This window comes from Helicoverpa armigera, chromosome 9 (assembly GCF_030705265.1).
Source record: "Helicoverpa armigera isolate CAAS_96S chromosome 9, ASM3070526v1, whole genome shotgun sequence".
NCBI lineage: Eukaryota > Metazoa > Arthropoda > Insecta > Lepidoptera > Noctuidae > Helicoverpa > Helicoverpa armigera.
This window is the reverse complement of record NC_087128.1, coordinates 8,963,537-8,991,370: the sequence shown is the minus strand read 5'-3', so window position 1 is coordinate 8,991,370 and position 27,834 is coordinate 8,963,537. Positions and strand designations below refer to the sequence as shown.

The following is a 27,834-nucleotide window of genomic DNA, read 5'->3' as shown; positions in this document are numbered from 1 at the left end:
TGATACCGGAATTGAAAAAATCCGGTATTTGAAAGCCCTAGTTCCACATTGGTTATACCATATAAGTACTTACTTAAATCCCACATCTTCTAATGCTTTGAGGTGTCACAGGCTACGAGAAAAATAGTTGCATGCCTCCTTATCTCTCACCTTGACTGCGGAAACGATCAACAAGCAATCAAGATAGACATAGAAAGCCTCTCTATGTAACGATCCACAGTAAGGCATACCCTGTTCTTTTTATCTCTAGGGTTTCCACATGCATAGTTTTTCAAAATTGGCACAAAGGCTAGAAGGCCATGCCATTAAAAATTAAAAAAAAAATAGTTTTTCAAAAAGATTTTAGTGAGTATTATAAATCTGTGGTAGAGTATATTCTCTATGACTGCGGCTACTGTCAACTTCGTCAATGTCAGTCCGTTGTTGACAATTCACTATTTTGCCAGTTTTGTTTTCTTCGCATATTTCGCTTTATTATTCAGAAAAGTTGGCCATTTGCTTTAGTGTTATTTATTGAAGAAATAGAATACATTGATAGATCAAAATGAACGCACCTCCAACATTCGAATCATTTCTTCTTTACGATGGAGAGAAAAAGTAAGCATTTTATCTACCCCACGCTTTATTGTGATATTTACTTGTTACTTACCGGTTTTAAATTTTAGGGTTCAGAAAGAAGAAGACACAAAGGTGACCAACGCAGCAATATTCACAGTAAATAAGGAAGATCACACACTCGGAAACATGATTAGGCAGTATGTATTCTATCCATATTACAATGAATTTCATCGTTGTTTTATCATCTATCTTTATAATTTGTTCTTTACAGCCAGCTATTGAAGGATCCGAAGGTGCTGTTCGCCGGATACAAGGTGCCTCATCCTCTGGAACATAAGTTTGTTCTGCGAATTCAGACTACTTCGGACTACACTCCGCAAGAGGCATTTATGAATGCCATCACTGACCTAACCTCAGAACTGTCACTATTTGAAGAACGATTCAAGGTATGTATTGACAAAATATTGAAAAAGAAATGTTTTAGGTATGAGCAATTGCAAAAGCTATGTATGGTATGTGAACATGAGTGATTCATTTCGATTTGTGTCCAAACTCTGACTGAAGCGAGGCCTATGTCCTGTTGTTCCACAGTCAAATTGACTGATGACTTGTATAAAATGGTGTATCATAATGAAATATTGATGATTATGAAATTGGTGTTAAGTATTGGCATGTTATGGTACAATGTAAATGAAATGCAAAATTGCAATGCTACTATGCTATTGCTTTGTTTCCACCAAGCGAGTATCAAACTAGTGCTTTACTATCAATTATAAACTTTTTCCTGATGAGTGAGTCAGTGTGTTAAGTTAGTGAAGTCCATAATCTGGGCCCTACTGTTGATGCAGAGTTGAGATGGGAAGCACATTTGGTAAACTCTGGACAGATGTGATACTATTGACTTAGAATAGCTTTTAAATTCTAACAAAAAGTTTTATTAATGTGGGATATTTTTTTCATTATCAGTTATATCCTGCATTTTTGTTGTTTGAGCGGAATTAACAATGTATCTATCAATGCAAACAATATGTGATATGAATATTGTAGTCATCCGTCAAATGCAACTGGAATTAATTATAATAAACTAATACTAGAATAATGTTTTCTTTCTTGCAGGAAGCCATAAAAGAGAAGAAGGAAGGATTAGATTGAAAATAAGAAACATAATATAGGATAAGGTCATGAATGTGAATTATTTGAATAAATAATAATTAATTATTGAGTATCAAAGAGTATTTATTTATAACCAAAGCCATTGTTTATCATTCAGTACTCAAAGAACGATATAAATTGAGCATTCAATATCTTCGTCACCATGTAATTTTGAAGCTTGAAAAGTATTTTCTGCTTTTTTTGAATAAAAATGCATCTTACATTTTCTGAAAAAAGTTTGTCTAGGTCTGGTAACAAAATAAAACAAGTAAATAATTCAATTAATTTATTGTTATAAAACTGTTATATTTTGGTGTTCATTTAATTATATTTTAAATAAATTAAAATAGGATGCAATAGAATTATTTAGAATCATGATTGTGATGAAAGACCAATTTGTGCCATAAAGATCATTTCTCAATATGCATTATGACCAGATAATGCATACGAAAACTTGATTTACCAATCACCTAATTATTAAAAAATATAACATGCAATGATTCTCTTAGTAATATAAAAGATCAAAGGTACTTATTTACAAACATTTTCCTAAGATATTAACTATAAAACAAGTGATACCATCGCAATGGTAAACAATAATAAATAATAGCCAACTAAAACGAGTAACAACAATAACGGTAACATTAAAACTAATCCGTCAATAAATAGGCAAATTAGAAAGTTTCCTCTTCATCACAGTTCTCGGTTGCGTGGCCAAATACTGTAAACAAAAGACATTTATTAATTGATGCAGTTTAATTCAGAAAATCGTCGTAAAATTATTAAGATTGTGATTAATTCTCAAATATATCAATAACTAGCGACCCGCCCCGGCTTCGCACGGGATAACAGTATTTCCCATCTATTTTATGGATGTATAAACCTTCCTCTTCAATCGCTCTATCTATTTAAAAAACCGCATCAAAATCCGTTGCATAGTCTTAGAGATGTAAGCATACATAGGGAAATAGGGACAGAGAAATCGACTTTGTTTTATACTACGTATTGATAAGAAATTGTTATTGTTACCTTCACAAATATCGCAGTATGGTCTGGGAGGCGGCGCGGCGCGGCGGTTGGCGGGCGGCGGCGGCGCGTCGGGCTCGCCGGCCTGCTTGGGGCAGTCCTCCGTGTCGTGCGCGTCAAACACGTCGCAGATGTCGCAGAACAACCGCGGGGCTACTGCGCGGGCTTTGCGCCCATTGCTTTGGAACATAAATTAAATATTTAGTCTATATAATAAAGTCTTCGAGACTCGAGACTAACCTGCCATCAGCCACCTTCATTATGGGACCGATTGCAAAACACAAAATATCGAATATTTTCTCAATTTTGTTACAAAAAATCTCGATATTATTTTGGAACCAGATTCTAAAACTCCAATTCTAAAAACAGTTACATGATATCGCTGATCATTTCATCAAATATAGTATAGAATAGAATGCAGATCAATCAAAAAGAAATGCAATAGGAACTCACAAAAGAACAGGTTCAGGAGCGACGGAGCCGCCCTCGAGCGCCTGCACTCGCGCCATGAGCTGCTCGTTCTTGCGCTGCATGTCCACTATCACGGAGTTCAGGAAGCTCACTTGGCCGTCAATCATTTCCTTGTCGTCCGTCGTCCTATGAAGACAATTTGATAGTATTTGTAATATACATTTCAATATGGTTAATTTGTAATAAAATTACATAAATCCCAAAGTTTTGCTTACTTCTCAGACGCAGTGTCGCCCTGCCCTAAAACACCCATAGCGCTGTTGTCATTTTTGTCACGAACGTCTTTACCCTTTAGCGCCATCTCCTTCTGCAGAAGAAGCTTTTCCCGTTCCGCGATTTCTACTTTAGCTTTTTGGCTCTGAAAAAATTGATGCATACATAGCACAATACTAATGACGATAAAATTTCCATTTTTATAGAGTTACATAAAATTATCTTTCTTACCTTTACTTCTTCTTGTAATTTGCCTATCAAGTCTTCCTTCAGTCTCAAGTCCTTAACTTTATTTTCTATATCAGCTTTAAGATTCTTGACTAAAGTTTCACTCTTAGCTACAGACTCAGCGGAAGTTTGTTTAGCTGCATGAAGTTCTACTGTTAACTTCTCTAACTGTTTATCTTTCTCTACGTCAGTACTCTGCTGCACAGCTATCAAGTCCAATTTCTGAGTCAATTCTAATATTTTACTTTCAGCTTCTGTTAACTTTTGTTGCAATTGATTTTGTTTGTCTACTTCTGCTGTCACCTTGTCTTTGGATTGTTTCAATTCTTTGTCATAGTCATTCAATGTATTTTTAAGGTCATGTCTAGCACGCTTGCTTTCTTTCTTATATTCGTCAAACTGTGCTTGTAATTGTTTGTTCAAATCTTCATAGTTCATTTTTTGGGCTTCATTGATGTTTGTTAGCTGCTTGATGTCTTGTTCCGACTTATCAACTAGTTTTTGTAATTCTGTCACTTTTTCACTTGCTTGTTTGAGTTCTTCGAGCTCTTTACCCTTCTCCGCCACTTCAGTCTGTAGCGTTTTTAGAGTATTATTAAGAGATTCTACTTCGGTTTTGTATGTTTCATTCAGTTTTGAATTTTCGAGTTGAAGTTGAGCAACAAGTTGTTGTGTTTCACTAGAACCTAATTGTAAGGCATCATGCATCTTCGTGAGCTGCGACTCTTTCTCTTGAATTACAGTATCTTTGTTAGAAACTTCTTGTTTCAACTGATCTAGTTCCGTTTCCAATTTAGATATTTTTTCTGAATCAATCACATTCTTCTCAGTCTGTTGTTTTAGTATATTATCTTTTTCTTCAACAGATTTTTTCAATTCGTTGTTAACGGTTACGTTGTCGTTAATTTTGTTTACGGCATCTTCGTAGTTTTTCTTAATCGTCGTCAATTCTGACAATGTCTCACTGTACTTCGATTCCAACGAAGTCTTTTCTTGAACTAAAGTAGACATTTCTTTTTTCAACACTTCTAATTGGCCCAACTGTTCCTTTAATACAGTTTCTTCTGCTGAAGAATTTGCTACTAGGCTTTCATATTTTTGTTTAAGTGCAGACGTTTCTAAGGCAGCTCCGTTCAATTTCTCTTCTAATTGTTTTTTACTTTCTGTCGCTTTATTTAGTTCTTCGTTGACCTGTGCTAGCTGCCGATCTTTTTCAGTAACGATTTCGACATTGGATTTCAAATCGACTTCAAGCATTTCTAATTTCAAAGTAAGATCTTTAACATTATTCTGCTTTTGTTCCAATATCTCTTTCAGGCGGTTTTCTTCAGCCTTCAGTTGATTGGTTTCTTCGGTGACAGTGGATAAATTGTTTTGCAACTGTGATATTTCTTTCTCGAAGTTAGTTTTTTGGTTGTTCAATTGAGCAGTCATATCATCTAATATTTTTTGCAAACTATCTTCATGCTTTCTTGCTTCTTCCAGTTTGTTATTCAAATCATTCTGTGCTTCTGTCAATTGATCCACTTTCTCCATAAGTTTAACTTCTGAAGTTGCACCATCTGCTTTCAAAATTGATATTTCTTCTTTGTACCTGTCAATATCTATTTCTAGCTTTTTGCATATGGTGTCGTGTTCCATATTCTGTTCCTGTTCTTTTACTTTAAGCGCTTCTATTTCATTCTTCAGTATGGAGTTTTCATCCAGAAGTTTGTCATTGTCAGTTTGAAGATTTCTTAAGCGATTATTGACTTCTACAGTTTGCGTTTCAAATTCTTTAATTTTACCGTCTGCTTCTTTAAGTTTTTCTATGTTTTCGTTAACTGATACTACCAATTGTCCGCGTTCAACAGAAAAGTCTTCTTGGATCTTAAACAGCTTTTGTTTCAATTCTTGTTCCGCTCGTGCATGATTGTTGATTACCTCCCTGTGCTTGTCCTTCAACTCTTGCAATTCTTTTTCAGTTTCCTTCAAATGTTGGGATAGCTTATTGAACTGCTCATTCGAATCTGTTGTCTGACCAGTGAGGTTCATGTATTCCGATTCAATTTTATCTTTAGCCTTTTGAAGCTCCGCACATTTTTCGTTAGCACTTTCAAACTGGCGTTTATATTCTCCAACTTCCAGCTCCATTGCTGACATTTTTGCTTTTAGATCATTGTTAGCTTGTGTCAATTCGTTGATGGACTGTTTGAGTTTTTCATTTTCCTCTTTCAGAAGTTTCAGTTCATCTACATTAAGAGTGAATTGAGAATTGAGAGCTTCGAATTCTACTTTGCTCTGATCTAAAGTTTGTTTGTGGCTTTCAATCTCTTTCATAAGCTGTTCTATTTTAGAGTTACGATCATCGATTTCTTTCTTATGCTCCTCGGCAATTTTGCTGTGTTTAATGTTGAAATTAGCAGCTGCCTGTTCATAATCCTCTTTGAGTTTTATTATTTCCTTATCTCGTTCATGAATAGTTTCCCTATATTCACTGACAAGCTTCTCGGATGAATTTGTAGATGTACTTAGTTCAGCGAGCAGTTTTTCATACTCCTTGGTCTTAGCGGACAAATTTTGCTGTAACTCCATCATTTCTGTTTTATTCTTTTCATGTTGTTGAGAGACTTCACTTAAGAGAGTCTCGTATTCGTTAACTTTACTATTGTATTCATCTTTAACACGCCCTAACTCTTCCTGTAGCGATTTGAATACTGTTTCTTGTTTCCTCTTCGAGTCTTCTAGTTGCTCTAAATCTAATATTTTAGCACTTAGTTCCATTTTCAGTTTTGTGATTTCTTTATTGAGGTTAACTTCGTGTTCCTTACTCACCCCAACAACTGAAACATGACATTGTAAGGGTTAAAAAACACTTATTGAGGTATTGATTAAAATATTCAAGTATTGATAAGTCGTTTGGTTCTTACCTTTATTTAATTCTAATGTTTTATCGTCTACAGTAGCTTGCAGCTGAGTTAACTTAGTATTTAGATCTATAATAATTTGGCTGTTTTCCTTATTTAATCTTTCTAAATTCTGTTTTTCAGTTTCTAATTTAGACTCGGCTAGTTGCAGTTTGGCAGTCAGTACAGAAACTTGTGTTTCGAATTCAGTTTGAGCGATAGCCATCTTTGTCTTGGCTTCGTTCAGTGCTTTTTCGGAATCAGTCTTTAGTCGAGTAAGTTCCTCTGACATGCTTTTCCCTAATGAATCTTTCTCGTTCTCTTTTTCTTTAAGGAGAGCGTAAGCTTCATCTAACAGTTTCTGCAACTCCGACGATAGAGCTGAAATATAAAAGCAGAAACATTTAATCATAGTGGAAAATTATCTCAACGTTTTATAAAGAAAATAGTGCAGGTTCCTTTATGTACAGCACATAATACAAACACCAATGACTTTGGGGAAACAACTGGAAATCTCGTTTGTCCCAGCACATATTTGGGGGTTAAAAAGTTCCATAACAATTCGCTATAGTCGCTATGTACTAAGCTACACTCACTATGGGCAGCGGCCAGTTCCTCCTGGTGCTGCTGATTGGCGGCGGCGATGTCTGCGGCGCGCTGGTCCTCGTGCATTCGCAGCGCGGTGGCCGTGGCCTCCGCACGTGCAGTTTGCAGCTCAGCCTCGGCTTCAAGCTCGCGGATACGCTGCTCACGAACCGCTTTTTCTTGCTAAATTCCATGTCAAAGTTAGAAAATAATTTATGTATCAAGTGATTTTCTGAATCAATTTTTATTATCAACTTTAAATATATTTTTTGTACAAATAATTACTTTTTATTCTACAACTTACCTCCATCGCATCTTTATATTTCTGAAAAGAAAAAATCATTATTAATATTACTTAACCAGAAGCAAAATCAATAAAAAATTATAGTTATAAAATCTTAAATTTTACATACATTATAATCCTCCCTGTTAATATTTTCTTCTTCTGTCCTGAACATGAGATCTTCAACTTTCTGCTTTTCGTCTTCTAACAGTTTGTTGATCTTTTCTAACTCAGCCTTTAGCTTACTGTTCTCAGAGGTCGCCTGAAAAAGAAAATATATTTTTCTCTAAGTACATAGTTACAAACTTATCTTAGAGAAGGGACTGGACTGCCCTAAAACTTTGCAAAGTATCTTGCAAAGTCCTGAGTATCTCGTTCAGACCATCAAGGGTCCTTTTTATGTAAACCTCCAGAATAGATGTCGGTCTATGACTCATGAAAGCAAAGAGTAAAGTTCTCAAAGGAGGCAATAACGCTCACTACTCGACCTTTTTATTCGAAGTCGGTCCAAAGGCAAAGGAAAGAAAATCAAATATTTGACTCGCCTCCCTCACCTTTCAACTAGATATTACCCAATAAAGAACATAAGTGCGATTCCCGAGTTTATTGATCTCTATAAAAACCCGGGTGTTATAAAAAGCTGACTTTTACATTAACGTCTTATAATAAAAATACTGGTGGACGTTATCGTATTTTTCATACAATAATTTTAGTGTTTTCCTTATATTTTTTCGTTTAGTGTTAATTCGCTTACAAAATAAACATAGGTCCATTAAAAGTTAAACGATTATTATAGGAAGTATGAATGTTACATGGCACAGATTTAACTACATCAATATCTTGGTGTTATAGGCTAGGAAGTTTGTGGTTTGCATGTTCCTGGTTTCTTTAAGAGTTTATTGAAGTCTTTATTCGATAAATAGGTAAGCCGTTTTGGGGGCAAATTAATATTTCTTTAACCACCTTAAAAAAAGTAGATTCTCAGTTTGATCTGTATGCGCGATAATCTCACGTTTGGCAGAAGGGATTTCGATGAGGTTTTCATCATAGTATTTTTTAGATTTAGGTGATGGTTTTTGATGTAGGTCATATCATACTTTATGATATGATGTATATGACGGGCTATCAAGATACAATACCTGTGTGTTTTCCTTCTTGAGTTGCGTGAGTGCTGTCTCCGCTCGGTCCACTTGCAGTGATATCTTGGCCATCTCAGCTCGTTCTAGTTCTCGTTCGCGCATCAGACGCTCGAGATGTTGTTGCTTCTCTCGAAGAAGTTCCTATTAAGGAAACACGGTGTTATTGTATGCCCTTGAAGTTGCATAAAAAAATAAAGCATAGAGAAGACTGTTTCTTAAAAATAAAACTTAATTATAACTTAAGGAAAAACGATCTTGTTCGACTATACACCAATACCTACCTAGCACTAAGTGGATTTAAAAATAAAAGCTACAACAAAACAAAACCTAATAGGTATGACTGGACCGCAAGATCCCTTAGTTACATAGTACCTATTTAAATTGTTCACAATAACAATTCTGCAAACTTAAGTGTAAACAAACATTTATGAATAAATTAGTTAATGCTTCATAAAATACTTCTGGCGATGACAGGCTTGTGGTGACATTCTTCTTGCAAAACATCGGCTCCAATTGCTCGTAAACTGAAAATATACTATAAAACTTTGAGTTATTTAAAAATTATTGACTAATTGAGCCAATTCATACGGCGATTTTTAAGAGCTGTCATGTTGTAAGCAAAATATATTTTTATGAAGATAGGTACTTACTTAATTGATCAGTTTCTTAGTGTTTTTTTTGCGTTAAGCATTTGCGTCATGTGCATAAACTGCCGGACGAAGGTTTAAGAGCAATGGAAGATTTTTTATTCATTTATTTATTGACATACTTATGTAAAATTACCATAACAGAAGATGATAAGTTGTGGTCATCATATTCTCTGTTAGCTAGAAGCATGTGCACATAGAAACCCTTGCTTTGTAGGTGTTTTTAAGCAAAGGTAAGCCTTAAAAAGAAGCGGTGACAATCGATACCTACCCATCACCAATGCATGCATTCCTAATTCTGTTTCTCGTAACTTACGTGTAGGAAAACCAGTTGTCACAAACCTTCCTACCTAAGAATGAGACTCATACCAATAAATAATTCATAGGATAGTCTGAGCACATTCCGATATAGCATAGCTACTTTTAAAAAACCTAACATCTGCACCAGTTCTCCAGCTAAATCAATATTATGTCTGGCTAGGCGTGCCTTCATACTACAATACACAGACGTATCATTTTATCGCAAGGAATAAGGGAGCGTCCCCAACTGAACAGGACAAAGCCTTCGGGATGCAATATCTAATTTTCCGCCCCAATTTGTTGACTTAATAACCGTCTCATTTCAATTTCATTTCAGCTTCCGAATCAGAAAGGAGATTTCTCTGTTTTTTAATATCAATGCTTACTGACTGCCCTTTCTGTCCTTAACACTCGTATTGTGTTGAGATAAGACTGGAGTGCATTCTACCTTTAGCTAATTAGAACTTAGTAATGATAGCAAAATATCTACCTAGTCAGATTACGAAACATTCATATTTTCAGCCCTACACATTATCTTTATCTGTGGCATGTGAGTGCTAACCTACACTTGAAAATTGATTACCTACGTAATGCTATAAACTACAACCGAAAGTATACTACTAGATATCGCGTGAAGATAGCGATAACTTATCAAGTCAATAAAAACAACACTATTTACTTAGTACTTAGATATTTATGATTCATTAGAACGGCTGGCTACATAGGTAACATGGATTTATTTTGTTAGTCTGTGTCTCTGGCAAAGCCATTATATATTTTTATGTGAACAAAACAAATTGCGGCCTTGACGACGGCACGTTTAATTAACACTTCAATACATGTGTATTGTCTCTTTATAAAGAAAATATTTGCAAGCACATGAAGCAAATTGCGCCGCAAAATCCACCACATTTAACTTGGTGTGGTTTGCGGCTGTGTATTCTATCCGCCCAAGTTTTAAACAAGGGAGAAACACAGGATCCCCATCCCCCATCCTGCCGCTTTGTGACTCGTCAGGCTGCGGATTTCAAATCCTAAATGGCAAAACTTCGCGCCATTACCGAATTTATTCTGTAATTCCTTCAAAAAGTGTGAAATCCTCTCCAAACTTTGGTTATTTCATTTATCATAACTGGGTGCGACTTAGGACTCTAATAGATATTTATTATTTAGTGCGTCGATTATTCTAGAATATTGTACTTAGTATAATTGCGTCAGTCCCTTCCCAAGGTCTGCGAGGTGTTAGGTATTCTCCAGAGGCAGTGGGTGACGGTGACGCTGATCTAGCATGACCTAACATCACGTAGGCAGCATGTAGTCGCGTCATGTCCACTCCTTGTCTAATATGTACTAATAACTGCAATTTATGACACCGTCATTTACTAAATTGGTATTTACGATATTTCTTCGCGTAGGCTTCTCTGGCTACTTAAATAGAAGTCGTGCTATATGTCTTAATTTGGCCACATCAAAAATAAAGAACGGCATACATACATGCCAAGTTTTACTCAAAATAATGAAGGAAAATGAGGCACGGTAAGCCGACTTTACTGCTTCATACTTGAGAGAGCGAAGTGCCTGGGTCGGGACCACCCGCATGAGAGATATTTGTGTTATCGATTGCGGAAATGCTTGGGACTGTCTGGAAACGGCTCCGCAATTTCCGAATGCGAACTGTTCACTTGAGCAGATACCATCTCCGTATAAAGGATGCAATATATGCGGGGCGGGCTGGCTAAAGTGGCGTTTCGTTAATTGTGTGCGTTCGCGCAGCGGAATGTTGTTGAATTTAAAGATTTTAATTATGCAGATAATTAGTGTAAGACGTCCTATAATTGTGTATGGTAAATAAAAATTTGTGTATGCAGCCATTGTGGAGAAATTCACCAAAAACAGATTCCGCTGGGCGAACGTTGGCGAACGTTGTCCTGGCGGAACTTTTTTTAATCCATAGACTTTAGAAGAAAAGAGAAGTGTCCGAAAATTAGTGTGTATTTGTGTATAATTGATTATGTATGAATGCAATCAGTGCATGCATAAACTTCGGAGAAATTCAAGTTTCCGCGCGAACGTTTGGCCATTAGCTAGTTTTCATATAAAGCGCTTACGTAGAGAGCTGTAGATTTTTACGTACGTAGTTTGAATTTGTTTATATTTGTTTAAAAACAGATTTAGAAAAGTCGTAGGGTTTAAAAGATAAAATATAAACGTAAAATACACTTATTAGGTCTTAGTTCTTAAAGTATGCAGTTTGGGGTCTAGCTTTTCACGTTTACACAAACCTTGTAAGTGTCTCCAACATGTTGCCAAGTATCAATGATATTCCGTTAGTAACTATAAAGTTATAGGATATTTTACCATGAACAGATCACTGTTTACAAAGCAGTCGAATATCACGACGTTCTAAAGTAATTGCATGGTAAAATGTATGCCAATAATTAGTTTAGTCATTCAACTATTCACTTGCAAAATTTCATGTCATTAAATTCAGTAATTAAAGAAAGACAATTATAATACTGACGGAGCATCGAAACCCTACATAATCCGACCAAGTTCGGATAGGTAAAAAGCCGTGCCATATGTCTAAGCAACGTTCTTAACTTGGAAGGTTAGTATATTTATTAATATGGTACAGTTGCGTACACAAGCGTTAGGAAAAAATAAAACAATTGCATTTCTTGAATGAAAAATATTTTTTAATAATAACGCCACTGGCTGCCAGTGGCATTATTATTAAAAAAATGTTTATCAATCAAGACATACAATTGTTTTATTTTTTCCTAACGCTTGTGTACGCAACTGTTCCATATTAATAAATACTAACCTTCCAAGTTAAGAACGTTGCTTAGACATATGGCACGGCTGCTTTTGGTAGCAACCGAACTTGGTCGGATTATGTAGGGTTTCGATATTTTAATTGTCTTTCTTTAATTACTGAATTTAATGACATGAAATTTTGCAAGTGAATAGTTGAATGATTAAACTAATTATTGGCATACATTTTACCATGCAATTCCTTTAGAACGTCGTGATATTCGACTGCTTTGTAAACAGTGATCTGTTCATGTTAAAATATCCTATAACTTTTTAATTACTAATGGAACATCATTGATACTTGGCAACATGTTGGAGACACTTACAAGGTTTGTGTAAACGTGAAAATCTAGACCCCAAACTGCATACTTTAAGAACTAAGACCTAATAAGTGTATTTTACGTTTATATTTTTATCTTTTAAACCCTACGACTTTTTCTATATCTGTTTTTTAAACAAATATAAACAAATTCAAAACAACGTATGTAAAAATCTACAGCTCTCTATGTAAGCGCTTTATATGAAAACTAGCTAATGGCCAAACGTTCGCGTAGCGGAAACTTGAATTTCTCCGAAGTTTATGCATGCACTAATTTCATTCATACATAATCAATTATACACAAATACACACTAATTTTCGGACACATCTCTTTTCTTCTAAAGTCTATGGATTAAAAAAAGTTCCGCCAGGACAACGTTCGCCAACGTTCGCCCAGCGGAATCTGTTTTTGGTGAATTTCTCCACAATGGCTGCATACACAAATTTTTATGTACCATACACAATTATAGGACGTCTTACACTAATTATCTGCATAATTAAAATCTTTAAATTCAACAACATTCCGCTGCGCGAACGCACACTCGTTAATTTAGCATTCCTATGTTGATTCAACACTATGAATATGCATATCGTTGCTACCCATTAAGGACAGTTGTGCAAGACTTTACGTAGGGTGTGTAATTAGGTACCAACTTGACACTATAGTCACCCCAGTAATATTTATAGGTCCAGACATGATATTGTGCTTTGCGTATCAACTAGAAGTTATAAATATAGAAGTCGCAGATGACCTTAATTTGAAACTCGAGGGGTCTCTGGGGGGACATTTGTTGTGCTAGGATGTGGAATGGTAGCCTTTAGACGTGTAATATTAATGTGGTCTCGTACGTCAACTGGGAGTGCCTATGTGATATTGCATACTAAATATAAATTCCGCATATTTGCACTTACGCGAATCGTAAAGATAAGACCTTTAATAACACCCTTTTCCTAGAAGTCATTCATTTACTAATAGCCTATAGTAAATAACCTAACGATAAACGATTTATTTACGTTTCTATTTAATCAGCTTCACTATACGAATATGCATAGGTACCTATGTGCACTCTAGCTAGAGATTCATTCATTGATTTGTTTTTGTTTTTTCGAATCCATTTAAATATAACAATGAAATTACTATATCTCTGTTATGGCCAGAGACACAAAACTGAAGAAATGAGAAATAAAAATAGATCATAAAGTAACGGATATACCTACCCACAGCCTTGCAGACCAAGCGTCAATAATCAGATAAATACCAAACAAGATTTACAAAGAGAATACCCGCACCGGCACCCATATTTACATACAAAGATATTCTAATAGCCACACCTCCATTCATGCATATCATATGACTCGCCAGCTAATATGAAACAACTTGTTTTAATCAGCCACTATAATTAGTGACGCGATTAGGAAATACGTGGCCATTGACGATTGGGGGAAACAAAGTTTTATTAAAAGAGCCTTCTTAATTTTCTCGAATTTTCTTTAAGAGCTGAAGATTAATCTTTCTTTTTTTTTTGCTAACGCTACATTGTTATTACAGTTACTTACGTTTAATCATAATTTTGTTATACGAACTCATCCCTAGATAGGGCTCTTGTAAATTGATTCTAAGAAAACTATATGGCAAAACTGTTTAATTATACTGACTATCGTGAAGATAACAGACTTAATCGCGAATTTCTATGGATGGCTCACTTAGTAGATAATATCTTTGGAATGTGAAGACCAAATAAACTAGCGAAAATTATAACACGTACGTGCACATTATAAGGCAATTAGAAAAGGTTTCACTTTTACGATTGCAGGCGTAGCAATAAAAACAAGAGTAAACAATAAAAATAAGCCATCAATCGTTATAATTTACGAGTGTTGGTCCCGCAACTCGACGGAGTTATGTCGAGCGGGCGCCATGAAAATCACGTATCGGCCGTGAATATCAAATGACTTTACACAATAGCCCAGTCAAGGGCAGACTGGGGCAGTTTAGGAACCGAAGCAGTCACAACACCGCCGTGTTACAAGTTGTTTCATATTTCTCGCAAACCATCCGGGAACTCCCCCGAGCATGCCTCACGCAAGCCATAGGCAAAAGTACAGCGTTAAAGATGCAATAAAACAACAATTAAATAACTCTTCATTATTTATTATCACCAAAAACAAGGGATAGTGAAGGTAGGAGAATAATACACAGTGAAAGTAGTACATTTTATTAAAACTATGTTTATTAATCACTATTCGTTCTCACAAAAATTACGTTTTACAAGGTTTTTAATATTAAGAAACTAGTCTAATTTTTGTTACGTTAATCCTAGCAGAGATTTTTAATTACTAGTTATAACAATAATATATTAATAAAAGAGAAAATCTTAGTAGCAATGGAATGCTTGTGTTCAAATGAGTCTTTATATTTATGAATATCATCATTACTTACAGGCACTGGTCAGTATTTAAAACTAAGAAAGATGTAAACAATAAAATGCATCTAAAACATAAATGAAACTTATTCATGATTTTTCATTCAAATAAATATTCAATAAAATAAACCAAAAAGTATCACAGCTTTGCTATTATGAAAAGGATTTATACTTTGATATCTACGTACCTAATGTACAATGCATGTGTATCTTGTATTGCGAGTATTTGCAAGCAATTTGCTGGTGTATAGTCGGAACATGATCATCATAAAAATAAGTGAGTTTTGTACTTAGAAGTGCGCTATAATTGACAAATATTGTCTCTTACGAATAACTACAGTGACCCTGTTGGGCAACAGGACGGCTTGGGACACTAACATCATTAATTGTTAAGAGTTTAGTTTGTAAGTATACAAAATCAATGTCAAAACACAAAATAAATTACTATTACGTACATTCGTTGTCGTTTTCATTAGTATGAAAGAAACAATCTTAAATTAAGCTGCTCAATAGTTTGAACGTTAAAACAAAGGAAGCCCCGTTTCGCCGTCGGCGCGGCTGTTGCACACCGACTCCGCACGTGTGCTGAACTTCAGAACACGGCTAAGGGCGGCTGTACACATTGGCCTGTAGTCGTTAGTAGTGAGTTCTGACGTTTAGCACACGTGCAGCGCGCGCGCAGGCAGCCTACCGCGCGGCGATGGTGGGGTACTGTACCTGGAGCGCGTTCTTCGCGGATACCGGGGTGGAGGAAGCTCGCGGACCACCAACTCGCTGCCGCCGTGCCGTTAGTGACAGTGCGAATGCGCAACAAACATGAGGGAAAACAACACGCGTTAACGCACTCAACTCAGCACTGCATGGTGTATGTCGCTGTACTGACACATAGACCACTCATCTCATAGACAATTTGGACAATCAGCGACAGCTTCCCAGAAAATATTACGATTAATTCAATAACAGTATGAGAGCTAGACCCGTTTGTCCCACTTGACTACAATCAGCATGAATGACATCTGCCAGTACAGCTGAAACCTTGACTATTGTATAAGTGTTGTTCGGTTTTCCTGATACACCATGGAGTGACACAAACAATACGATAGATGGTGTGTGAACACACCAACTGTCGTATCAGCAAATTATAAAAAGCTCTAAAAACTAAAACTAATGAAGTAATGATAGAGATATGCCACTAATGAGTGCTAGTATAGGTATAAAATATGTATCGTATATAGGGGGTATCATAATATAGTATAGTATACCTTAAATAGTTTTTTTTAGGATACGTAGAAATAAGTTTCTACTGAATAAAGTGTACCAAACTACTAGGATATATGAAATGCATAGGTTGCATATTAAGAAATATGATTCTTTGGATACATAAGTCTTTGAAAATGTTTTAGTGGAGCTTCGAGTGATCAAACTCTTTGTAGACTCCATGCCTTCTTAAAATAAAAGGCACCATGAAATGGATTGATGAGCACATTACGCAAAACAATTGTTAATTCACACAACACATAGCTATGTCGTATAGTACAGTCCAAAGGGGGTCTTAAAAATAATATCACAGTCAGAAAAAATATTTTTAGATAGTACGATATGACTATTGCAGTCTTTAGAAATTATATTATGGAACTAAACACGAGCAAACTATAAGCCGAATGAGATGGGTGAATCACTACGTCCAAACAAGTTTTCGATTCACTACTATTAAGATGAAAAACAAACGAAATTATACGAGTCAGATGAGAGACTCATAAAAACTTAAGTACGATAGTGAATCGAAAATGAAATAAAAACAAAACAGTAAAAATTATATTAACACAAGGGCCAAACCAAGGAGTGCCAGCTACAGACCATAAGTAAACTCAAACCAATTGACATGCAAAAATAAGCAATTTCTAGATGAATAGATACCATCACTGTTGCGTGTCATTGCGACGAGAACATACGTCAGTACTGTATGTCTATCCACAAGTAGTTGTTTGAAATAATAACTCGTACTTGAAACTCTGAACAGAGAGCCTCGTCCCCTTAGTGACGGTGACGTCCACAATACGTTGCATAACAGTGCAATTTATTCTATTAACTTACTTATTGCATGTCATGCAACGCTTACAGATTGGCTCTTCAGAAGCCAACATGATGATGGGCCTGGGGCCACGTTATTTTCAATTTTCTCTCCAAAGATCAAAATCCAAACAAAAATAACCTACTGAAAGGACAAACAAAATTAACAAGCCAAAAACTTGATTTTGCCTCAGTTGATGAAATTATGATTTCTGATAATGTAATTCAAATGTACACCACATAAGGGTATGTGAATTGAAAGGGTGACACGCAAGAGAAATGGTAGCTTTTCCCAAAGCCTGAAAAGTGTGTGCGCGGCGGCGGCATCTCCACGAATATGTCGGAACTTGTAGCTGAGGCGACCCCGCGGCTGGCCCGAGTCACGGCGGCCGGCCGACCCCCCCACCGCACCACCTCTCCGCCCCCGCCCCGCGCACTCCGCGACACTGACCCGCTGGCGCTGCTGCCGCTCGACACGCTGCGCCGGGACCGCTCTGAGCGAGTGTCAAAGCTCAGCACGCTCTCCGAGCATCGCCAAGACTTTGGCAGCGTCTCGCTAGCCCAACGTCGAGGGTTTAGCTCCTTACTTTTATCATTTGATCGGAATACTATATCGTAATATACTCGCGGCTTTGGCAAAGCGATAATGGCGCAGCGGTCATTTTCAACGTGCTTGACGAGCAGCGTCTTGTCGAGCAGACTTGGTGCGCTGCGGTGCGGCCTTGCGCGGGCCGGGGGCGGCGGTGATCGCGGCGAACGAGGTTCAGCCGATCGCGCGCGGGGCTAGCCTACCTGAGCGCCCAGCGACGTCACTCCGAGCCTCACCCCCACGCGGGAAGACGCGATAGACGTGCCCAATGACGTCAGCGATTCCCGTGAGTTTGAGCGCCTCAACGGTGTTGCGCGTCCATTGCTGTGGATGGCGCAGGCACCAGGCTTGCGGTTTGAGGGCGATCTTGAGACTTTCGATACCGGGGCAAACAAGCCGAAACGAGGTGAGCATTCGAAATACCTGAAAGAGGATTTACATAGACATATGATTCGGATTGAAATCACAGCAGTGATAAACTATTGTTGCCACTGCATTGGTATGAAAACTATACCTCTTTCCATCGACTGAGCCATCATTTTTTCCAAGAGGATCGTCGAGCTCTACACCCGCCCAGACACCAGTAGCGAAATCGGTAACACCAACATAGCGCAAAGTGCCAGCTTTGCTGCCTCGGCTGCTAGACACGATGACACGGTCGCCCACACGGACGTCACCGTTGGTCGTGGTCGATATAGATGCGTCTGTTAGGATGAATCGTAAATTAGATTTAGAGAATTCGAGATCCGATTGATATTTAGGAATACATATAGGGTCAGGAGCTAAAACTTACTCATCTTGCTGCTAACGATGCTGCGAATGCTACCGTTTGGTGAGAGTGCACGTCTTTGCCTGGTACCGGACGGAGGGCGTTCGAAGACGCTGCCTGCGTCGGAGATCGGAGATGCATCGTGAGGTGCGTGTGTAATAAGGGGCACGCGAGTCAAGCGAGTTAGTCGAGAGAATACTCCACGCTTTTCTGGACACTGGAAATAACGGACTCCAGCTACTGATCCGTCGTTTTTGCCTGTAAAAGTGATCAGTTATTAGATAATCGTTTAACACAAATGAATATTTTAAAGTAGCCTTATAGTAATAGAATTACCAATAGGTTCGTCAAGCACGATGCCTGCCCAGTCACCCGGAGCAAACTGTGTTTCGCCGATGTATGCGATCTGGCCAGGTTTGGTACCGCCAACCCAAACTCGTTCGCCAATTATGAAGCTGTCAGTATCCTCTGTTAATATAACACTATGATCTGAAATATTAAATAAAATATTAATATGTATGCATGGGTGCTTTTATTTTTCCTGTAAATCCAATATCTTCGTCTGACGGGAAAAAAAGTATTTCTAGAAAGAATAATCTTTAAATGAAAGTTTACGCTTAACGGGGATTGAAATAATATCATTTGAATATGCATGGCCCTCGTCACAATTGCGAACACACGTACTGCATATGAACTGAATATATACCGTTGAATGCAAGTGCACGGCCACCGAGGTGACTCGCTAACTCGTTTGCATATCTTACATCAACGTAGCGGACTTTCGTTTGAAACTGAACAAACTGCAGTTGACTTGAGGACATCCACTACGCGCTGTAATAGAAATCCAAGAACAAAAAGCTCATGCTTTCAAACCATCCTAAATCTGCGCAAACACCACGCAAGCACATCAAATCAAAATATTCGAACATCTAAAGAGCATGTGATGGGTGCGTTCTATGGTGCATGAATTTATTGTCTAAGTGAAACTTAAAATACTGAGCCAAGATTCTTCCACGACAATACCGTGAGATATGATGTGTCGTTCGTAACATTATGAACTGTTTGAGAATTGTAACTTTGATTAAATTAGAGATACGGCTATGTGAATGTCACGTATTGTCGTGGAGGAGTAACGTTGGCCGGAGACGCCGTGCTAGTTACCTGACGACCTGCGAAGGCCGGCCTCGCTGAGGCGGCGCGGGTGCTTCTCCCACAGCGCGTCCATGGAGGTGACACTGAACGTGCTGCTGGCTGCGATACACACAAGCGACACACACATACACATTAGCCTCTAACTATTACTAGACGAGTGCTCCTAATTTACACGTTCACTGTTTCGTAACATTTCCTCTCATTATGACAATTTTGACATTTAGATATTACTTAATAAATAGATTACATGCATCTGAGTGCACACGAGATACGGTTAATAACAGATATTATGTTTCTGTTTTGAGTACTGTTTCTACTTCTTATGAAATTTTCAAGTGCTCTACTTCAGTAGTCAGCCTCAAGTTGATAATTTAACGTCTGAATAAATTTTGCGGTGTCAATTACATAATTTTATGCTATGATACCTAGTAATATTTAAAACTAATGAATTTCAATGAATGGGCCGTTGTTATTTCTGAATAACCAATGTTAAGTAAGATTATTCTTGTTAAGTAATTAATTGTTGTTTCTTTGTCCACGGAGTGTGAGACTCGATGCGCAGTAGAAAAAAGCTAAACAAAAGATAGGAATTATGAATCGATTGTAAAACAATGTCACTAATTGATCGTAGGCGAGCGCCCCTACTTGTTGGCACGCAATCGATACAATGCAATTGAAACGCGAGGCATTTCATACGCGGAAACTGACATTGTTAATAGCTGATTAACCAGAGTCCCGACGTGCTATGGATGCGTCGCAAACGGCGCTACCTTCATTAATTCATTAGTAACTGACCAATATTAGCTTTCATCATTCCATTCTTCCTCAATATTAATATTTTTAATTGTCATCGACATGCAGAGCCGGATCCAATTTAACTCGTGATTTAAATTCGGGCTAGAAATAATTGAAATGTTACGCTGTTACGGAATTACGTTTTCTAATGTTATGTAGTGTCAAACCAATTCAATCTACTTCTAGTTATCGTTCTGGCTATCTTCTACTGTTGCAGCATCGACGATTTCTAGCTTTCAAAATACCCATCACCGGTTTCGTGTTACTACGGCACATTATTTACAGAGCATGCCTCCACCAGAACTATTAGTCTACCGGTATTAGTTATGAACAACTTACTAGATGCCTTGCGGTGTGATCGCGGTCTCTCCGGCAGACTGCTAGAAACTTCGTCTTCCTCGGCTTCAATTAAATCTGCCCATATTCGTGGAGACAGAACAGTGATCAATATGAACAAGTGACATTTAAAACTATGTACAGTTAGATAATGAAAGATGATGATATCGTGTATTGTGCGTGCCTGAAGTTCATACACGGGAAGCATGGACCATGCACGCTTACTGTGCTCTCATGCAATCACAAATATAAGATCGGTACAATTTTCATAATTGTAGTAACCTTGGACATGCTGGAACTCACCTGATAAATGTTTTCTCGAAGAGTCGTCGCTAAGCTTCCTCAGCGTGTCCGAGGAACTGCCGTCTATGACAACAAAAAACAAAGACACATAAAGCAAAAAATAAAAACATGCCGACAAAAAATACATAGATGATGTAGAATTATGTTGAGACAGATGGACTAGAATTTGTTTACATGAATAATGAGTGTGTACATTGCACTTGATATGATGACAAGAAAATGATGATATTTCAAGTAAGTAGAGATGGTATGTGATATTTAGGCAGAGTTTAATAAAACCATATAGTTTAAGAGCGTGTGAAACACCCACTAACTATAAACACAAGGCACAACTGGTATCTACGTCCACACATTTGAGTAGGCTCACAAGTTGTGGTGGGTGATAATGTTATAACTTCCAAGTTGTTTACTCAAGAAAATTGATTAGTGTTTCGATTTGTTATGCTCAATTAGATATTTGCTATTCATAGGACGGTTAAAATGAAGAATTGGACACTTCAATGAGTTGTTTAAATAGTTTGACTGGTTCAAATATAGCCTAAGTGGCGGCGGAGTTTGAATGGATTTTCCAATATTACGTTAGGTTGGATCGATGGCGATGTTGTCACACACTTAATTTGCACTGATTGAGACACGCTGAGACACGTGTGAAGCCGGCCGACTGGTAGTAGCGTATGTCCGGCACTGATCGTCCGAAGCCTGATTAATCATCAGCCACAATTGCGCAGCGGGGCGGCCTTGCGGACGCGCGTGGGCTAAACATCATAACCGAATGGTGTGACAAGTAGCTCATCTTCTCGCACTACAAGAGGAAGTATATTACCTACGCTTAGAAAGTGAACCTGGCAGGGACTTGCTAATGAAGTAAACAAACTCGACGTGTTCTAAATCTATTCCGTACCTACCTTAACATATTTTGTTCAGACCGACCTATTGCACGTCCACCCTTGCAAAAATAATCCTCATAAAAATAAATAGTCAATTTAAAAACTGCTACGGTAAATTGATAAGTAAAATGTCGTGTACACTATAATTTCCAGCAATTTGCGACCAATTACGATTTAATCAATAACAGTGATCAATCAAACCACATGCTATAATTAAAATATGCATAAAATGCAATCATCACGCACCCGTTCCGTACGCCCCGAAGCTTTTCCGCGTAGGTTTATAATGCAATAGATTGGAGTATTATACATGCGATCACATCACCAGTAATGACACTAATTTTCTTACTATAGCTATGATAAAATATAGTGTCCTGATGAATGGACATGAAACTTGTTCCTGACAAATTATATCTAGAGCATAGTGCATTGCAGACAGTAATCAATTATGAAGCCTTTAATAGGCTGCGACGAGGGGTTCCTTTGATTATATTCGCAGTTGCACATTTTCCCATTATTACTGCGAACCGATCGCTATAAATATGTCTTAGTACAACTACATACATTTAGCGGGTTTTTCTTGATGGCAAATGGCAAAACAATTTATTGCGCTGTAAACTGTATACAATAACAATAAAAACAAGTGATTTATCATCCGTGACCTTCGGAAGGACGCCGCTTAACCGCTTTTGTGGCCTGAGGTCTCATGAACGTGGTCATCGCGATAACACAATATAAAAAAATACTCGTAATTGTTAAAAACGTGGCAACATTTCCATATCATCGGCGTTTATGCGGAAACATTATATTTAACTATTTGTCCATATTTCGTGGTCACATTAAATTTAATTGACAGCATTAACATAACAAGAAGGATTTTTTTCATGTTTGTCGGACAAATGACGAACTTCTTTTGTCATGCAAAGAGTTACATTTGTCATTACTATTGAATACATTCCATACTTCGACAATGAGCCTGTGATTCAAGTGGCAAGGACATCAGTTCTGAAGTAGGTAAAAACACTTGGATAAAACTGCCAAATTAATGTTCATGCAATATACAGAAAGAGATAACCTTTCGATAGCATTTTTTTAAAACAAGCATATTATTCATATCACAATGGTATCGTGGCAGGTGTTATTATGTGACAAACTTTGATCCCACGCTAATGTTCGTGTTCTCTAGCCGTAGTTCATTGCGGGGGCGACCTAATCTAGTTCTGAATATTCCCCTACTGTGAATCATGTAGGTATAATCGTTGTCATTCTATCAACAATTACCACTTCTATGTCACTCTATTAACAGCTTCGATCAATACTTCTGAATTCATTCGGGATTTAGAGGAAAACTCATCCATCATGCCGACCCTTTCTTACCACAGTATTAGGGGTCTCTTAAATTGATAGATCGTGGATATCAGTACTCTGTGCCCTTGTATATTGCCAAGTTTGAGGTATACGAGCTAACGTTACTTGCAGAGTTTATTATTTCTTGCAATTTACGGAGTCGAGTACGGGAAACGGGTTAGCAGTGCTACCACGGCGCTACCGGCAACCGGTCTTTACTGCACTAATGCGATCTTTGAACTCTGCAAGCGATTACTGCGTTGTGATTTCATATCTTTGACAACTTTTACCTATCTGATGGAGAAGGGCCTGATGCTACAGGAGAGACATGGATAACTTCTTCATCAAAAATATCTAGACCTGTTTTAATGTTTGGTAAATTAACTATATTGTTTAAGATATGTCTGCATTTTCCTCCAAGATTATGGAAAATACTCAATATAATGTAGGTACCAGCCGATACAAACATCCGTGCTGCAAATACATCGGTTCGTGAATATGATGTAACTGCTATAATAAGCAACGTCATTATTTATCCATTTTATTAGCATACCTCGGATTACTTGGTAGGCAACGAACTGCGCCGAAAACTTTATGCTACGACATTGGTTTTTGTGGTCAAGTTCAAGTTGACGTTCTCGTGTACAAGATAAAAACAAGCAGATTAGAAATTTAATATTTATTTAATTACGTGAAGTTTTTGTGCTGATGTATGTACAGTACGTACATAGGTACACATAGTAATCTTGTGACTGGTTACCTAAATAAAACTCAAGGCGAATTGACAATGTGGCAAGCGCTAAATACGAATATAATTCAACTAGCTTGTTATTTGAAAGCAACTGTCCATTCACACTGTGATACTAGACTCTGTCAAGATCCACCATAATAAAAAAATAATACCAGCAACACAAACTAAAACAGATGAACATATGAAAATAAAACAACTGACGATAGCGAGGTAGGTATGTCTAACCAGTCTAAATTACAAACACTTGAATACCCATTTACTGAAATTTGTTTTATTACATGTTTTTAGTTTACTCGTCAGGTCGGGCCGCGAATTAAAATGTTGTTAGCATCAAGTGTTCCAATGTTCCAATTAATCGACTATGTGTAGGTATCACACTTTCCCGCCGAATAGGCACTAATTCGTCAATTAAGGACAATTTTGCGGTCCACATGAGAGTCCACTGAGCAATTGATGCAACGAAGCAACAAGCTGTTGCAGGACAGATGCAATTCGGAATCGGCAATTACATAGTTTAGTTAATAGGACATGAATCTGACGCTCGTTTAAAGATTTCACGATAATTAAGATACACGAACACATTAATTGTTATCTGCCATGTAGTCTCGAAATTTCAGTAACTTTTCCAACGTACACCTAGCGTAGTAGTCCGAGAGTCGGTTCATTGATGAAATAATGCATTTACTCATGCTTATATCTCACGCACGTTATAATAGCCGCTTGTTGCGTGATGATCGGATATCACTCCGTATTCTTATTTCCTACCTTTCTCCTAGCCAGTGAAACCTTTTGCGTAAAATCATTGCAAATCATGTGACGAACAAAAAAATATGTCAATAATATCATTTTATACGGAAGTGAATTAGATAAAGTTCAGTAAACTTTGCAACGAAAATACTCAGTCCGACCGAGTTGGCGTACAGACTGCTGTCGGTATCCCAGCTATGTATAACGCAACGATGAGAAAAGGCAACAAGATCGTATATGTAACCATGTCAATAAACACCAATGAATCATCGACCTCATATTTTAAGCAATTAATAGCGGAAAATTATCATAACTGAAATATTTATTGACTGCAAGACATTATGAGAAAAAATGATGGCTGTACAATTATCGATACATGAGTCACCAGCAGGTATGGGGGACATAGTGGGACAATGTTGGTCCTACCATATACTACCAGCAGGCCGCGTATAATAACAAGGCGCGTAAACAGAAAGTCGTGATCCGCCAATTTGTATTCACTGGCAAATGACAATAAAGACCGCTCCTACCTTATACGGTATATTTTTGAACCGAAAGCAGTATTTCGCGAATTAAAAGAGGACTCTACATCTGACCAAAATAACAGATAAGTTATGTCACTCAACGCACTGATGTTTATTACCACCCGAAACTTTTCCACGATTTATTAACCATTGTTTTAATTTTGGTAATTGGCAATGATGGAGATGACGATATCAATAAAATCGAAGCAGGTATTCACGATATCTGTCGTAAGATAATAGACTCGTGGTCGTATCAAATCAAAGTGGGTCAACTAACAGATAGCATAGATATAAAATAAATTGAATGTAAATCTAGTGTTTACATAGAATGCGACTGTCACGGTTGATTAGCTTAAACGGAACGTGGCTCGTTTAGACTTATCTATTTAATAGATCAACATAGCCATTACAAATAATTAAGTTCTATTACAATGAATAATGTAGTATTAAAGATTGATAGAGCCCGCCGCCGATAGGGTTCCTATAATAGGAGCGCGTATGGAATGAAATTCGATCAGCAATCAGGACACGTTCGCTCCCGCTACTATAATGGCGAGTAATGAGCCGCACCAACACCACACCTGGCATGCTAATTATGGATCGTCACTTACGCTAAATGATGATAATTAATCCGAAAGAAGCAGTAAGTGGAGTGTAGCAAGGCATACCAATCCGGCAGTGAAGATCGAGCATTTCGCTCCATACGAAAACTCATAAATACTGGAAAGTTGTACTTGAGAATCGGTTTAAATCATTATGTGGTTTCACCAAATCATTTTTGCTCCAGATACGAGCTGGAAAATATCAATTGGTAATGAAATAACGGAAACAGCACGCTTTGGTGTCGAACAGCAATATTCAGAAGAGCTTTTTTATATGACAATAGCAACTTTGAAGTGAACTTGTGAATCGGGGAAGGTAATGAGAATATATTCGTAGAAGGTTCCAAATTTTGTTTGTGGGGACACTATTCACATCATTATTATATTGCCGTCGGAAAAATAAGAATAAGGAAAAACAACTATATTAAAAAAAACTGGTTTTCATTGACAAAATTCAAATCTATTCACCGACCTAAGAATATATAATATTATGGAATTTGCAAATATAGTCAATGTAACGGTAAAGATGTTGACAAAACCAAACGTGACCAAAGGTTTGGAATTCAAATACTGACAGGATTGCCAAAAATAACTCTTTCGCAGCTACTTTACATTATTTCAAGTCAAAGTGCTGTAAAGTAGTAGCTGTGATGGAGATTTAATACATTGAATGCGGATACCGTTTGAAACCTTTAATACAGTATTATTACGCTTGATATCTGTAGTGTAGCTGGCATTGGCACTACAAGAAGCGAAACAGTTAGGTGTGGGCCTAGTCACGAAGTTCTCACGGCTGCAGATATGCCGATGCCTATCTCGGCCCATGATAAATGCATCAAATAACTCTAAGCTTGCAGGGCGTGGAAATTACTGAAATTATCTTTGCTTACTGTGCTGTACGCTAGATAACCGATCCATTAAGGCAGCGATATTAAGGTTTGGATAGCACGCGATGCCATACATACCTAACACTTTGGATTTATGATCAACTTATCATAGCTAAGGCTACTAATTAACACACAAGTGCTAACAACTACTATTTTGGTGACTATGCAAAACAATCGCCCGCGTGATAATTTTCAAACCACGCTTGATGGCATGATGATGACATCAACTTTGTATGCATAAGTTTGTTTCGCCGGAGAAGATTCTGGGGCAAACCCTTTATCCGTGGCTGAAGGATCGTTAGCAAATATGTGTACTGCAGGTAAACAAGGTGAATCATCGGTGTTACATGCTCGAGGTATGGATACATGGAATTGAAACCTCGGCTGCCACCTGTTTATACAAACTAGCACAAGTTACGTGTCAAGTGGAGAATTATTATGGTGCAAAATCTATATTATCTTTATAAACATTATTGGCAAAGATTTCCTTTAAGAAAACCACGAAAGAAAATTGGAATTTCCAAGCACTCTGTACATACCTTGAACTTGAGTTCGCCTCAAACAGTGCTGACGTAAGTGCTTTGTCAATAGAGCAATTTACACTGTCGTGTCTACATAAGTTCTGCCGCCTACACTATGAATAGATAATAGATTACAAAAATCATCATACCGAAGCTAACACCTGTCTATAATAATTACAAATTGTATTGCATACGTTTAAATAAAATAAGTCGAGTTGTGACAAATAGACATTATAAATTAGATGTAAATTGTATCAACTTAAGTTAATTTAAGCATAAATATTTAAATTTTATCTATTCATTATTGATAGGAAAGTAGCTACTGGTCCAAATTATAGAGATTGGACGAACTGATCTTACTATTTAGACCAAAAAGTTCGTACTACAAACAATGCGACCATTAGTGGACTAGAATATAAGTAACGAAAAATGATTAAAATAATAATGGAGGAACTATGTACAATGCACGCTCCGATACGGTCGATAAGAAATTCATATATTTGGTTCAATA

General features: G+C 37.3%; 2 protein-coding genes across 22 annotated transcripts in view; one reads left to right on the top strand and one right to left on the bottom strand.

The window, feature by feature from the left end:
- Window positions 1-424: 424 nt before the first annotated feature.
- Window positions 425-1,788, top strand: LOC110372607 (DNA-directed RNA polymerase II subunit RPB11). Its single transcript, XM_021329445.3, has 4 exons — window positions 425-597; window positions 666-755; window positions 830-1,004; window positions 1,675-1,788. Exons 1-4 carry the CDS (start codon window positions 545-547, stop codon window positions 1,708-1,710), a joined length of 354 nt encoding a protein of 117 aa, XP_021185120.2. The 5' UTR covers window positions 425-544; the 3' UTR covers window positions 1,711-1,788.
- A 195-nt stretch (window positions 1,789-1,983) lies between these two features.
- The window catches only part of LOC110372605 (CAP-Gly domain-containing linker protein 1), a 41,665-nt gene continuing 15,814 nt past the window's right edge, over window positions 1,984-27,834 (bottom strand). For 9 of the 21 annotated variants that reach the window (XM_021329428.3, XM_021329427.3, XM_049839183.2 and 6 more), the window contains 18 exons: window positions 21,058-21,120; window positions 20,758-20,832; window positions 19,633-19,722; window positions 18,808-18,960; window positions 18,496-18,729; window positions 18,217-18,406; window positions 17,906-18,125; window positions 15,761-15,817; window positions 8,541-8,681; window positions 7,532-7,663; window positions 7,423-7,443; window positions 7,130-7,301; window positions 6,558-6,914; window positions 3,652-6,470; window positions 3,423-3,565; window positions 3,190-3,333; window positions 2,740-2,915; window positions 1,984-2,431 (listed from right to left, as the gene is read on the bottom strand). In XM_021329428.3, coding sequence (XP_021185103.3) covers window positions 2,385-2,431; window positions 2,740-2,915; window positions 3,190-3,333; window positions 3,423-3,565; window positions 3,652-6,470; window positions 6,558-6,914; window positions 7,130-7,301; window positions 7,423-7,443; window positions 7,532-7,663; window positions 8,541-8,681; window positions 15,761-15,817; window positions 17,906-18,125; window positions 18,217-18,406; window positions 18,496-18,729; window positions 18,808-18,960; window positions 19,633-19,722; window positions 20,758-20,832; window positions 21,058-21,120 — 5,234 coding nt within the window. In that variant the 3' untranslated portion in view covers window positions 1,984-2,384. Of the gene's footprint in view, window positions 2,432-2,739; window positions 2,916-3,189; window positions 3,334-3,422; window positions 3,566-3,651; window positions 6,471-6,557; window positions 6,915-7,129; window positions 7,302-7,422; window positions 7,444-7,531; window positions 7,664-8,540; window positions 8,682-15,760; window positions 15,818-17,905; window positions 18,126-18,216; window positions 18,407-18,495; window positions 18,730-18,807; window positions 18,961-19,632; window positions 19,723-20,757; window positions 20,833-21,057; window positions 21,121-21,635; window positions 21,890-27,834 lie in introns of those variants that run through there. The other 12 variants (XM_049839187.2, XM_021329440.3, XM_049839189.2 and 9 more) reach the window with 10 other exon arrangements.